General features: G+C 40.2%; 1 protein-coding gene across 2 annotated transcripts in view; it reads right to left on the bottom strand.

The window, feature by feature from the left end:
• Positions 1–975: 975 nt before the first annotated feature.
• Positions 976–15,586, bottom strand: part of jak3 (Janus kinase 3 (a protein tyrosine kinase, leukocyte)) — a 34,469-nt gene continuing 19,858 nt past the window's right edge. Inside the window, exons 10-24 of one of the 2 annotated variants that reach the window (XM_041890375.2) lie at positions 12,133–12,313; positions 11,745–11,869; positions 11,418–11,549; positions 10,591–10,678; positions 10,047–10,171; positions 9,645–9,783; positions 9,292–9,443; positions 8,779–8,929; positions 4,697–4,821; positions 3,811–4,000; positions 3,198–3,322; positions 2,925–3,097; positions 2,439–2,556; positions 2,090–2,203; positions 976–1,760 (exon numbers count right to left, since the gene is read on the bottom strand). In XM_041890375.2, coding sequence (XP_041746309.2) covers positions 1,641–1,760; positions 2,090–2,203; positions 2,439–2,556; positions 2,925–3,097; positions 3,198–3,322; positions 3,811–4,000; positions 4,697–4,821; positions 8,779–8,929; positions 9,292–9,443; positions 9,645–9,783; positions 10,047–10,171; positions 10,591–10,678; positions 11,418–11,549; positions 11,745–11,869; positions 12,133–12,313 — 2,058 coding nt within the window. In that variant the 3' untranslated portion in view covers positions 976–1,640. Of the gene's footprint in view, positions 1,761–2,089; positions 2,204–2,438; positions 2,557–2,924; positions 3,098–3,197; positions 3,323–3,810; positions 4,001–4,696; positions 4,822–8,778; positions 8,930–9,291; positions 9,444–9,644; positions 9,784–10,046; positions 10,172–10,590; positions 10,679–11,417; positions 11,550–11,744; positions 11,870–12,132; positions 12,314–15,586 lie in introns of those variants that run through there. The other variant, XM_041890376.2, reaches the window with a different exon arrangement.

Here is a 15,586-nt window from a genome sequence, read left to right as displayed (position 1 = left end):
TTACCTGGGTCGGACTTAAAAATTGAATTTATGGAATTCAGCTTTAGGAATAGGGAAGCCTATATGTTCTTGAGAGATGAATGTCATCCCAGAACCCCTGGCCCCTGCTGGTATAATGTATCTGAGCTGTTTTGACCAGAAGATAGTATGGATTGCAGTTGGGTAGCAAAAAACTCTGGTCTCTGCTGGTCACATGATGATACAAAATAAGGCTAATTTCTAGGGTTGTGTCGGGATCTTTTATTTGTGTATCAACCAGTTTTACAGAAACGTCCTATGTCACAGGCGGGAACTGAACCTGGGTCCACCACATCTTACCAATTTGACGGGCTGAGGGCTGACACTGACTTTGAGATCGCAGGCAGGACTACCTCATCATGAGACTATGAGCCCGACTCATGTCTGCTACATACAGATATATGATCTTAATTTGAGAATGAGAATTTTCCTGCCCTGAGCTTCGTGATTTACATAAATTGACTGAAAACCCGCACTAACACACAGTTATATTAACAGTATTGCACTTTTCACGTAGCCTACTTTTGTCCAGCTAATAGCCTAACCACCGATCAAGCAACATTATGGACTAAACGTTCAAATCCCGTTGCTGCAGGATTATTTTGCTGTGACAATACTGGTCAAATTAATATCCAATATCGGTACCTATCTCACATCTGGTCACATGTTCCCCTGCACAGAACTAGGGAAAACCACATTTGGTTTCTGTACCCCTCAGCCATGGAATGAATTCCAACTGAAGTTGGAAAATGTTCTCCTTTACGGTTGTTGTAAGACTTTAATAGGCTACTTATTCTGTATTTTCTGTATATTCTGTAATGTATTTATGTATTTTGTATGTAGGGATTTTGTATGCAGGGCTCAATTGTAAAAGAGACCTGGGCCTCAATGTTGACTTCCCTGTTAAAATAACAGTTAAATTAAATAAGTTAAAAAGTAAACCTGAAGATGAAAAGCTCTTATAAGAGTATTGTTTATTTGTGTGCTTAGACACGCTAAAGATTACATCACGATTTACTCTCAAAAGGGTTCTTTCCAGTCGTTGTTAGGTTCTGAACAAACAGAGTAGAAACTCAAATGGATGATTAGAAAAAGCTCAAACCAAATGTATTCAACCCACTGGATGCTTCAGCTGCAAACACACCATACAAGCCACTCAATGATATACCTTCTGACTAGGGGGAGTCACATCCTTGTATGTCTAAAATAAACAATCTGTCTATGTTGCTAGGCAAAAACTCAGTCTGTTCCTCTTACTGGTATTGTCATGACCCTACTTAAGTTTCTTCTCTCTTCAACTGTTAACCTTATCTCGAGTTGAGTTCCACATCCTTCCTGGTACTACTTTCCTGGAAACTGGCCTGCCTTATCAGGAACTGAGACTGTACTGTTGATCTTTACCTCCTTCCTTAGGAACTTCATATTCAGCAATAACATGTTTGCCCCTTCTCTCACATGTTTGCCCCTTCCATACACAACGTTCCTATTCACCTTTCATTAACTCCTAACATATACATTTATTATACATGTAACGTAATCAATAAGTTCTAATATGGTAACATGAATAAGTATATTTCAAGTTAGAATCCAACATTGTCTAATAGGGTTGGCTTCAGTTATATTCATCCTTTTGAACCTTCTCTCTCATCCTGGATGCTGGTCTCAATCTGATCTCCCAGGGTGGAGAAAGTTGTCCGTTCCTCAGCGCTGTATGCCCAGCACGTCGTCATCATACTATAAATCTATCAAATAAAACAATGTAAGGTTACAAAAACAGGCGAAATAATCACTTTCAAACCTGAGACATCCCAATGTCTAGTGTCTACGTCTGTAAAAACTCAGCACAGGACCAATATTCATTTCTTTCTCTTAAAGTGTGACTTCGTGCACTCCTCTCCACGCATTTAAAAGCATTGTGTTGTTGTAAGCATGGACTAGCTAAAGCAGCGTTTCCCGAACTCTGTCCTCTGGACCCCAATTTTTCACCTTGTTGGCTTAGGTATTTGAACCAGTGATCTTTCGGTTACTGGCCCAACAATCTAACCACTAGGCTGTGTAAGGTGTCTCTTACTCTGGGAGGGCAGAGTGGTGGGGCAGGCAACCTCCAGTTGTCCTTCAGGATATCAACCAGATGCATTGAAATGGAGAGACCCTGCATGTCATTGCCAATCTCCTGCATGTATAGCTTTAAATGTGCAGTGGATGGGAGAGAAAATATGTCATTATCAAATTTGGCATTTATGGGCAGGTAATGTACAGTCATAACAATTGAGTTAAAATCATTGACACAAAAAAGACAAATATTTTTTATGAGCTTAAAGTAATGTCAGTGTGGGTAGATTTGAGATAGCTCAAGTTGAAAAACACATATTTAATGAGGCCAGTAGAACAATGTATTAAGGCTTGGTTTAGCCACTTACCCTCTTTGGGTTGTGGTTGTGCTCACAATAGGAGAAGAGCTCATGAAGGACAACTCCAAAACTCCAGACATCTGACTTGTGGGAGAATTTGGACTCTGTGATGGACTCGGGGGCATACCTGGGTATGAACAGAAGCCTTATTAGAAGACAACTTGCTTTAGAGCTAATTTCCATAGAAAATGACAATGCTCTCAGCAACACTTCAAGTCTATTGCCCTGGATTCATTGGAGAATCAGGTGCGTTAGTGCATGAACAGAAATGTGCACATACTAATATCCTTTCCACACTATCGCGCTAACCCTAACAGTACTGTACTTTTACTTTGTTCCAGCAACATTGATGGATGTTTATCCAGCATAGCGCAGTACAGCTCAGTTTGGATCAGTAGTGTGAAAAGGTAACAAGTGTCTCCAGGAAGAACACTGAAGTAGATCATGTCATTTCCACACGAGTGGAAAGTCAATTCCAAATGCAATGGCAGTTACCAGAAAATTGGGCTTTCTCCAGGATGTGTGACTCTGTAGTATTCCTTGTCAAAGGGAATGATCTTTGTCAGGCCAAAATCAGCTATTTTGACCAGTGTGTCACTCGCTACCAGAATGTTCCTAGCAGCCAGATCCCGGTGCACGTAGCGCATGCTCTGCAAGTACTCCAATCCCTAAGTGTGCAAAACAACACAAATTTCCCCTTTACAATGTAGAGATAAACAGTCTTGTATGGAATAGCCAGGAATTCTGCTATTTTAATTGGGCTCATACTTTACAGATTTGAGAGGCAAAGAGCAACATCCGCCTGTTGTTGACGTGCTGCCGGTTCTTCTCCAGGTATCCAATCAGACTGCCATAAGGCAAATACTCCATCACCAAGCTCATGCTGAGACGACCTACCCAAAATGTGGATAAACATGCAGAGAGTTAACACAAACATTCCTACCTTGAAACAGCTATCATTTACATATAGGCTGAAGGTTCTTCCTTCTAATACACTACTTAATATTTTACATGTTTTTCCAAGAATAGGAAGAGAAGGAAGTTCCCTCTGGGGAAAAACAAATATTTATATTTTATTCAGTGTGTTGAGTACAAATAACAAAGAGGGCACATTTAAGAACCTAATAAAGATATGGAGGTTGACAAAGACAGTTTTTAGATGGTCTAAAGTTATCAAGTAATGGCATTTCTGGCATTTCAGCTATGATTATGAAAATCACAAAGATTTCAGCCCATTTTATGGTCCATTGACTGTTGCATGGTCTATTGACATTGACTGAAAGGATACCAAATGCCCCAACAAACTTAAAATATCAGTTTGTCTAGCCTACAAAAAGTGTTATTGGGGTCTTGGTGTATGAATTATTTGCATTGTTCTTACCCATGCTGTAGCAGACGCCCCTGTATTTGACAATGTAGTCACAATGCAGGGAGCGAATGGTGTTGATCTCCTTTTGAAAGTCTTCCAGGTTTGACTGCTTGTTGGGCTGTAGCTTCTTCACAGCGATCAGCTCGCCTGTGTTGTCCCCCAGAGGATCATATCGGCACAGCTCAACACTGCCAAAGTTCCCCTAAATACAATGAGGACAGAACGTTGTATATTAAAACATGGACTGTAATATACAACAGGGTGGGGGTGTTTATATTTTAACCTAGTCAATTCTAGGATTGAGTTCTAAATGAGATGAAATTGATGTATTGAAAACTGTCATAATTGAAAGTAATGGTCACCTTTACAATTCCTGAAATAAAGTTGAAATAGATTTGACCCTTGGTACAGGGTGCCTAAAATGTTTTGTTCTGCATAGTGTGGATTGCAGAAGGATAGGAGAACACTGTCCTCTTGTGGTACATGATAAAAAGTGAAGTGACCATTTCTAGGGCTTCGTTTTAATACTTTAACATGCTTTTTTTCTCATTCTCTTCTTTCGTTCGCCAAATAACATCTGAAAACAGAGGGTCAGTTGGCTTGCATTCAGCCATGCGTTTTTCCAGAATCAACATAAAGGCACAATGGGTAATTTCAACTGCCTGACCCTGCCACTTTGTTGGTGAGCCAGGGGATAGGGCTGGGGAAATGCAACCACTCTCAATGTCATAGACGGAGCTATGGATGCAAGGACTGACAGTAGCCTATAAGAAATTGATCGTCATAGCTTTTTAAAGTTATAAATTGTTTGTTTACAAAGACTCAATTAACAACAAAAGGAGATGAGGAGAGGAAGCTACAGATTGTGGGAATGCAACTCATGCAGGTGACAACTTACCTTCCCCAGAGGGGAGATGTAGCGCAGGTGTCTCTCCTCATACACTGATTGGTCCTGCTGGTGGGAGTGGCTTAATGCTCTGTCCCTGTCAGGGAGAGGCTCCGCAGCATGGAGTATCACGTAATCTACGGCACAGGAAGAAAGGCACTCAGAGGCTATATCACTACTGATGCCTTTCATAAATCTGCCTGTCACATAGGGCCAGATGTAAAATTGTTTGCCTCAGAGCAAAGATATCCTACAAATTAAAGGAATAAAAGGTTTATCAATAAGTAGAGATCAGCTTAAGATAACTGTCCAGTGTTTCCAGATTTCTATGAAATATGACCTATAATTACTTACAATATGAGTGAAATAGTTTTCCTTCCAAAAAATGCTAATTAAGTATGTTAAAAGCAGATTTTCTGTGTTGGAATGGGTTCTTCGGCTATCCACATAGGAGAACCCTTTTTGGTTACAGGTAGAACCCTTTTGGGTTCTATGTAAAACCCTTTCCACAGAGGGTTCAGAGGGTTCTACATGGAACCCCAAAAGGTTCTACCTGACATCAACAAGGGTTCTACCTGTTAAGGCTGTCCCCGACAATTTGTTTTTTGGGTCAACCGAGAGTCTTCTGTTCTTTCAACCAATTGATTGGCCGAAATGTTAAAACTTGTATTTTTCCATATATATCAACTATATGTAGGCTACTGAGCTTGTCTGATGCTTTAAGTATTGTGATTAAAAATGGAGACACACAAATTACTAAAGAGGGAGCCAGAGATCAATATAGCTTAGCCAGAAGAAATAAACCTGTTCCCGACCCTCCTCCTCCCGCTGTCCGCTGCTGCTGGCCTTTGCAGATTCTGCCTTTAAGCTCCTGAAGTTGCTGGTAATAGGCTACACCTTTTTCATTTGGAGTGCCAAGTTATCGTACAATTTCTATTGAGCTGTGTGCCAGTTATGATTTTCATATGCACATTTTCGTGGAACAGTTTAATTTAATTTATAATGAAGTCTTTATATCTGAAAATCAATGTCATGTAGTTAATCAACATTTTATCTAAATGAAAATGATACAAATCTAAAAGTAACTTCTATTGCCATTGCCAATATGTAAAAATAGCCTACATAAAGACATTGCAGCCCGCAGGTAGAAAATATCCTGATAAAAATGTCCTATAAATCACATTGGCTAAGCATGGCCTGTCTGCAAGGAACTTGAAACATTGTATCAACTATTAACTTGGTCCTCCCTGAAGCTGGTGCTAGCAAACTTGCAACATTGTATAAAATATTTCCTGCGCCAGTGAGCTCCAGACAGACAGACACAGCTGTAGGCTATTTGCGCAAGGGATAAGAAGTACAGTGAGGGAAAAAAGTATTTGATCCCCTGCTGATTTTGTACGTTTGCCCACTGACAAAGACATGATTAGTCTATACTTTTAAAGGTAGGTTTATTTGAACAGTGAGAGACAGAATAACAACAAAAAAATTCAGAAAAACACATGTCAGAAATGTTATAAATTGATTTGCATTTTAATGAGGGAAATAAGTATTTGACCCCTCTGCAAAACATGACTTAGTACTTGGTGGCAAAACCCTTGTTGGCAATCACAGAGGTCAGACGTTTCTTGTAGTTGGCCACCAGGTTTGCACACATCTCAGGAGGGATTTTGTCCCACTCCTCTTTGCAGATCTTCTCCAAGTCATTAAGGTTTCGAGGCTGACGTTTGGCAACTCAAACCTTCAGCTCCCTCCACAGATTTTCTATGGGATTAAGGTCTGGAGACTGGCTAGGCCACTCCAGCACCTTAATGTGCTTCTTCTTGAGCCACTCCTTTGTTGCCTTGGCCGTGTGTTTTGGGTCATTGTATTAATATTTAATAATATTTGGTAATTTAGCAGACGCTCTTATCCAGAGCGACTTACAGGAGCAATTAGGGTTAAGTGCCTTGCTCAAGGGCACATCGACAGATTTTTCACCTAGTCGGCTCGGGGATTAGAACCAGCGACCTTTCGGTTACTGGCACAACGCTCTTAACCACTAAGCTACCTGCCGCCCATTGTAATGCTGGAATACCCATCCACGACCCATTTTCAATGCCCTGGCTGAGGGAAGGAGGTTCTCACCCAAGATTTGACGGTACATGGCCCCGTCCATCGTAACTTTGATGCAGTGAAGTTGTCCTGTCCCCTTAGCAGAAAAACACCCCCAAAGCATAATGTTTCCACCTCCATGTTTGACGGTGGGGATGGTGTTCTTGGGGTCATAGGCAGCATTCCTCCTCCTCCAAACACGGCGAGTTGAGTTGATGCCAAAGAGCTCGATTTTGGTCTCATCTGACCACAACACTTTCACCCAGTTCTCCTCTGAATCATTCAGATGTTCATTGGCAAACTTCAGACGGCCCTGTCTATGTGCTTTCTTGAGCAGGGGGACCTTGCGGGCGCTGCAGGATTTCAGTCCTTCACGGCGTAATGTGTTACCAATTGTTTTCTTGGTGACTATGGTCCCAGCTGCCTTGAGATCATTGACAAGATCCTCCCGTGTAGTTCTGGGCTGATTCCTCACTGTTCTCATGATCATTGCAACTCCACGAGGTGAGATCTTGCTTGGAGCCCCAGGCCGAGGGAGATTGACAGTTATTTTGTGTTTCTTCCATTTGCGAATAATCGCACCAACTGTTGTCATCTTCTCACCAAGCTGCTTGGCGATGGTCTTGTAGCCCATTCCAGCCTTGTGTAGGTCTACAATCTTGTCCCTGACATCCTTGGAGAGCTCTTTGGTCTTGGTCATGGTGGAGAGTTTGGAATCTGATTGATTGATTGCTTCTGTGGACAGGTGTCTTTTATACAGGTAACAAGCTGAGATTAGGAGCACTCCCTTTAAGAGTGTGCTCCTAATCTCAGCTCGTTACCTGTATAAAAGACACCTGGGAGCCAGAAATCTTTCTGATTGAGAGGGGGTCAAATACTTATTTCCTTCATTAAAATATAAATCAATTTATAACATTTTTGACATGCGTTTTTCTGGATTTTTTTGTTGTTATTCTGTCTCTCACTGTTCAAATAAACCTACCATTAAAATTATAGACTGATAATTTCTTTGTCAGTGGGCAAACGTACAAAATCAGCAGGGGATCAAATACTTTTTTCCCTCACTGTAATCAGGTAGACGTTTCCACCCGATCACAGCATGACATTTCTTCCCCCTTTCATGCTGAGTGGTTATCGAAAGGGAGAGAGCTGGAAAGATTTTTCAAATAGGCTTCATTGAGGAACTATTGTCATTCTCAATGGATGTAATAACAGACTTCCTTTACTTGCTGTTTGAGGCGAAGAAAAAATTACTTAGAGAAGCTCCACAGTGATGGTGAGTTAAGACAATCAGAAATAGTATCAGATCCCCAAATGGGCACATTTATAGGCCTACATTTGCACGCAGGTCAGGTAGCCTAGGCCTACTTCTATGCGTAATCAGGTGTTTGTCCTTACTCAAGATTGACAGGAGCACTCCAAACAAAAGACAACTCGTAAATAGAATGAAATAAACCAAAACTTTTTTCAAGTGTAGCCTAGGTTGTGCACTCTGCAAACAATGTGTCCACTTCTACAATGACAACAGTAAGACTGTAATAATAATATATTAATGGAAATTACCCTAACCAAACAAACACTGTAGATTTTAAATTATGGGAATTAACAGTAGGCTAAATGTAGCCTACTACTGGTGATACTGGCCTATCGACCAAACCATCAACAGCCTATCGACCAAACCATCGACAGCCTATCGACCAAACCATCGACAGCCTATCGACCAAACAATCGACCAGTCGACTAAATGGGGTCAGCCCTACTTCCTGGAACCAAAAAGGGTTCTCCTATGTGGACAGCCGAAGAACCCTTTTGGAACTCTTTTTTCTAAGAGTGTAGAACAAACAGGTCAATAAAAAGACACAGCCCCTAAACTAAAGGACACTTTGGGTTTAGCTGTGTTTTATTAAACAAATTCCCACCTGAAAATAACAGGTAGAAACTCTAATTCTGGACCACACAGGGTGTTTTAAGTAATATGGTTTGGGTTCATTAGTGAGAAGTACCTGACGTTATCAGACTGTTCAGTTGGCGAATTATGCTCCGACAGGAGGGCCTGAATGCAGGCTGGTAGTTCATACACTGGCTGATAAGATCCGCCAGCTCTGACCACTCTGAGGAGGGTAACTGCTTGTAGGTCTTGTAAAACTGCAGCTTCTGCTTAAAAGAAGCAGAGGTTAATTCAACGTATTGGGTTTGTACAAAAAACTTCAACGCCGTGGTGAATTTGAGTGGAATTTGACCACATATTTTCTGAAAACCGCTTAAAAAGTAATCAAGATTGGATTAATGTAAGTTTAATACTCAGGCTGTTGACAAAGCCTAAGCCAAGGAGAATTAACAGTTGGCATTTTCATGTGGGTTTTACAGAGAAAATAAACTGCACCTGATTTTCCTGAAACTCGGGTGATAATTGCATAGGTTTCATGAATAAACTAATTTGGCCCTTATCCACAGGGTAAGTCAATATCAGATACTGTACATTGTTGTGTTAGTGGTAGTTAAAGGTAGGAGTTTACCCTCTCGAGGTCCAGGCCCTGTAGTGGTGCCTGTCCTCCATTGAATATCTCCCACAGCGTGGCACCAAAGCTCCACTTATCACACTCCAGCTCAAGCTTCTCTGGAGCCTCCAGCACCTCCGGAGCTACCCATGGAATCCTGTCAAGCACCACTATACATACATACATACATACATACATACATACATACATACATACATACATACATACACACACACACACACACAACCCATACAGTAGATACAGAACACAAACAGTTAAAAGCATTAGGTTTTTAAATATAATATCACTTTTTGGAAGCCATTCCCAGTGTGCATGTATACTCTCTGCATTACATTATGATGACTGTTTACCATCTCTGCCCAACATTGCCACGTTGATGCCCGGGTCACTCAGCTTGATGAAAGGAGAGCTTCCTTGGGATGCGTCCCCCTCTCTGGCCAGGAGCAGATTTTTGGCACAAATATTCCCATGAATAATGTTCTTCTCTTCCTATTTGATGAAGAAAGAGACAGACTAAAATTGTAACCGTTTATTTGAATAGTTCAAACAATGAGCAAGCAGTAGCAGTTTAACTAGTGTATACACTAGTATTGACACTGAAGGAATGTCTAAGGACAGTTAATCAAACATCTATAGATAATCTATTTGAACAAAAGTGCTTCCTCAGAAAACATACAAAATACTTCAGCTGAAGTGAAGTATTATCAACTGAAGAGAAATAGAAATCAGACCAAAGATCAGCTTCATCTCACCAGGAAATGTAGGGCACAAGCCAACTGTTTGGCCACGTCAAGTTTCCAGCTGACCGACACTGACCCTTCCCTCTTCAGGAACAGGTCAAGGGCCCCACACTTGACAAACTCCTGCACCATGACATCTGCAAGGTTAAGAGATAACCAGCGTAGCATGATTAGATGTGTTACGATAGCAGCAGCTCCTTGAGAGAGAGTTGAGTGAGCACTGCTCAAAACCCCCACAGAAAATGAAGTGGAACTGCGTTAGCAGACTCAGTAGCACTTTACATTACAGTGCCCTTAATACTGTGTCACTACTCATATAATTACAATGTAACAAGTATTGTAATTACTCATTGTTATAATGAGTTAGGGTATTTACAGCAGTAACCTTAACCCTGACCGTAACCTTAACATTGACCTTAGCCCTAACCCTATAAATTGTAGTTCATTTAAATTGTGCATGTCATTTTATTAAATTTTTTCAAGTTTAGGTGATTCTGTAGAAATCTGTGAGAAGTAGGATGTTAAGTTGAGAGGTTGAGGTGTTACGGTTACTCACTCTTGGATCTATGAACACTTATCCCATAGACCAGGAGAAGGTGCTTGTGGGAAATCTGGCTCATCAAGCTGGCAGCTTCAAAGAATGACTTAGAGGAGAAAAACAAGAGAACGTACACTTAGAATGGGTGACCACTGTAGCTACTTTCTTTCTATTTGTACAGGGTTTTCTTCAGTAAGGAGGGGTTGCAACAAGGGGTTGATACGGGCTTCGGTATCCTATCTTAGCTACTGTTTCATGTGGCAAAAAGCTACGGCCACCTGCTCTAGAACTACATATCCCATAGGGTTCAAGAGGCAATGAAACACATCCATTTTTAGAATATTCCAAAAAGAGCTGATATAACACGAGACAAGTTAACGAAACCCCCCCAAAAAGTTTTCTACGTTTGCATACCTGCTTAGTTTGTTATACGATAGACAACACCTTCCTAAATGGAAAAAACCTCCAACTGCAACTGGCTACTACAATTGATCCATGTTCTTTCTTTGACGTTGTAATTGTTGTTAAAGAGTAATTATATTGTGGCGTGTGAATTGCTCTTACGATTGATCGGATCATTTGACTCAATACAGGTCAATTAAGTTAAAGTAGGATATTAAAATGGTCCTCTTATTATTGATTCATAACTAAAGGACTCATAACATTCAGAAAGAAACTCAGCACCTGGGTTGAAACAAGGACACCTTTGGGTAGATATGGACTAATGCCATGAATGGGGAAAAGAACAAGAAACAAATTCCAATTACAGTTCTGATCCAGTCTGATGCAGCTACAGTATCACATTCTATTTGACTTCTGAAATGCACATTATCAGTGTTGCCTACCTCCCAGCAGTTTTTGTGGTTTGCATCCAGCTCCTTAAGCAGAACATCTGTCACATGTCTCTCCCCATCGCGTATGTCTATCTTGCTGCCTTTGAAGATTCGTGTGAAGGATCCCTGTCCCAAGCTTTCACACTGACAGAAATGATACACACAGTAAAGTGAGTAAGCCATTCATTCATTCAAACTGTTATTGATGGCCTTGCCAGTTTTCCCTTATACAGGATCTGTCATATGACGGAATTCATTTAAACTTGAACTGCATTAAACCCACATGACAGAGAACTGACAGGATGTTTGAGTGAAGCTCCAGGCTTCTGCTAAACTCACCCATCGCAGATCCTCGTACTTGATCATGTGGAACTGGATATGACTGGGTTTGGTCCTTTGCAGTGTCGGGGACCCCTGTGTCTCTACTGAGCTGCTGCCACGCATGATGACCAGGTTTGAGAGTTCTACAGAAAGAACGGGGTAGTTCTTGTGATGAATGATGCAGCATTACAATTAACTATGCAGATGTATCATTGCTAAGTGTGATGATTGAGATTTGTATAATCAAATATATATTATTTCTTCTGATTTCAATATGAAATATATTTTAGTCTAATTTGATTGTGAAGTAACCAATGTTCAATGATCAGTTGTGCATGGTACGATTCCTACGATTGAGCTTTAAGTTTGAGCAATAAAAACATCAAACTGGCTTGTTGCCCTGTACCTTTCGGTCGAGGTGGACAACATCTTTCCAGTTTGACAGGAACCTCAGCCAGGAGCAGCTTGCTTTGTTGGAAGAAGTCAGTGAGTTCCCTCAAGCTGAGGAAGGACTTGTGGACCCCCGAAAGACAGAACTGTTCATTCTTCGTAATTAGACAGTCTTTGTAATCCAGCCCAAGAGGAGTCTAAGAGAATGTCAAAAAGTATATCCGGTAACACTTTATTTGGATAGTCCATCTGTAGATACGCTACAGAGTATCAGTAACATTTCAACTAATTATCTACTAACCCTAGCCCTAACCCTAACCTTAACCCTTATCCTAACCCTAAACTTAACCCTTGCACTAACCATAACCTTAAACCTTACCCTAAACCTTATTCTAAACCTAACCGTAACCTTAGCAAGAAGTTGCTTATCAAAATATTGTTTGTTGGTAGTATGACCATCTGTAGAGCATCTCATGTCAAATACTGTTGAAGTAATATGGCTACATGTTCACCTGCCTCACCTAAAGCCCATTCTTGTGGGAAGTTACTATAGACCACCAATAATAGTAAAGACAATAGTGAATAATAGTGAAGACATCAAAACTATGAAATAACATATATGGAATCATGTAGTAACCAAAAAAGTGTTAAACAAATCCAAATATATTTTATATTTGAGATTCTTCAAATAGCCACCCTTTGCCTTGATGACAGCTTTGCACACTCTTGGCATTCTCTCAACCAGCTTCATGAGGTAGTCACCTGGAATGCATTTCAATTAACAGGTGTGCATCCTTAAAAGTTAATTTGTGGAATTTCTTTCCTTCTTAATGCGTTTGAGCCAATCAGTTGTGTTGTGACAAGGTAGGGGGGGATACAGAAGATAGCCCTATTTGGTAAAATACCAAGTTCATATTATGGCAAGAACAGCTCAAATAAGCAAAGAGAAACGACAGTCCATCATTACTTTAAGACATGAAGGTCAGTCAATACAGAACATTTCATGAACTTTGAAAGTTTCTTCAATTGCAGTCGCAAAAACCATCGAGCGCTATGATAAAACTGGCTCTCATGAGGACCGCCACAGGAATGGAAGACCCAGAGTTACCTCTGCTGCAGAGGATAAGTTCATTAGAGTTACCAGCCTCATAAATTGCAGCCCAAATAAATGCTTCACAGAGTTCAAGTAACAGACACATCTCAACATCAACTGTTCAGAGGAGACTGTGTGAATCAGGCCTTCATGGTCGAATTGCTGCAAAGAAGCCACTACTAAAGGACACCAATAAGAAGAAGAGACACGAGGAATGGACATTAGACTGGTGGAAATGTGTCCTTTGGTCTGGAGTCCAAATTGTAGATTTATTGGTTCCAACCGCCGTGTCTTTGTGAGACGCAGTGTGGGTGAACGGATGATCTCCGCATGTGTATTTCCCACCGTAAAGCTTGGAGGAGGAGGTGTTAAGCTTGTGACACTGTCAGTGATTTATTTAGAATTCAAGGCACACTTAACCAGCAGGGCTACCACAGCATTCTGCAGCGATACACCATCCCATCTGGTTTGGGCTTAGTGGGACTATCATTTGTTTTTCAACAGGACAATGACCCAACACACCTCCAGGCTGTGTAAGGGCTATTTTACCAAGAAGGAGAGTGATGGAGTGCTGCATCAGATGACCTGGCCTCCACAATCCCCCGACCCCAACCAAATTGAGATGGTTTGGGATGAGTCGGACCGCAGCGTGAAAGAAAAGCAGCCAACAAGTGCTCAGCAGATGTGGGAACTCCTTCAAAACTGTTGGAAAAGCATTCCAGGTGAAGCTGGTTGAGAGAATGCCAAGAGTGTGCAAAGCTGTCATCAAGGCAAGGGGTGGCTATTTGAAGAATCTCAAATATAAAATATATTTTGATTTGTTTAACATTTTATTTGGTTACTACATGATTCCATATGTGTTATTTCATAGTTTTGATGTCTTCACTATTATTCTACAATGTAGAAAATTGTAAAATTAAATAAAAACCCTTGAATGAGTAGGAGTTCTAAAACTTTTGACCGGTAGTGTATATGCCTAAACTACAGAAATCATGATGATGATAACTAGGAGTAATGTATAGTGTCTATGCTAAATTGTCATACATTCTTCTTCTCCACCACAGATTCTCATAAGGTCTCAGACTCCAGGATGGGAAAATGCTTACAAGAAAGAAATAGATGAAGACAGAGTCAGAGACAGAGTTGTTGATTTCCATTGTTACTTGTAATGTTAAAAAGGGAAGAAAAAGACAATCATATTTTTCTAAATTAGCTATCTATCTAGGCTACTCACCATACTATAGCCTACAGATTTGAATCACCACTAGAATAGTTATTTTAATGTTATTGAGTATGCCTGCATCTTTGTTTTAATTTAATTAATCTAATTATTAATCTAACAATACAAATCCTTATTGTTTTGTAAGAAATGTAAGGTATTTTAACATGTTGCAATAAAGTTGACTAAAGTAGTAGAAAATATTTTGTTTGTATGTATTTTCACTTGGTAATGAGTAATAAGTAATTATATAGAAATTGCTTATAGTTAACTATAAAGTTACACTTCACTTTAAATAGCTAAATCCTGTGTAACAACTAGTGACAACCTTGTACTTATGCAGATATTCAATTTGTAAGTCGCTCTGGATAAGAGCGTTTGCTAAATGATGTAAATGTAAATATTACATATATGTACTCTGTGGTGTATCACTTTGTTTATTTTCTCACCTGGATGGCGCTTTCAGAAGCTGACGATTAGATTGTCAGAATGGGTAATGTACTTTGTAAGTACACAATACAAGTAAGTACAATTCAAGATATACTTAAATTTAAATAGATAAATCCTGTGTAACACCTAGTAATTACATTGTACTTATGCTCTGTGGTGTACTTGTGGGTTTATCCTCTCACTTGGATTGTGCTTCCAGAAGCTTTAAAATTAGGGCCAGGTTGTCAGGATGGCTAACGTACTATATAAGTACACATTCATTACAAGTGATGCCACCTGTATGGTAGACCTCAGTCAGCGAGGTTTACCTACAGTATATCTGATCTGTTTTTGTAAACTCAACCGAGTTAACCCAGATGGTACACTTTTTGGGGGCAAGTGCTAGCAAAAACAGTAGGCAGGTTTCCATTGACCCAGGTTTATTCAACTTAAGCAATGTCACAGAAAAAATCATTGCGACATGTAATGAAAACGGCAGATGTAACACATTTCCGAAAGATCAACTAACATTTTATCCATTAGACGGGTGGATTTTTATTTTGTCGAACTTCCTTTATTGTGAAAATTGATGATGGAAACAGTGTTTTTTTTCTCGAAAAAATGATGATTGTCTAATCATTTTGAAGGTGCGGGGCACGTGATGGCATCACCAAAATGCCTACTGCTTGCAAAATCAATTTATTCAACTATAAAAAAATGATGTTCCTT

Source organism: Coregonus clupeaformis, chromosome 11 (genome assembly GCF_020615455.1).
Source record: "Coregonus clupeaformis isolate EN_2021a chromosome 11, ASM2061545v1, whole genome shotgun sequence".
In the NCBI taxonomy this organism is placed as follows: Eukaryota; Metazoa; Chordata; class Actinopteri; order Salmoniformes; family Salmonidae; genus Coregonus; species Coregonus clupeaformis.
Note: the sequence above shows the minus strand (reverse complement) of the source record. Positions and strands in the feature narration are given on the sequence as shown.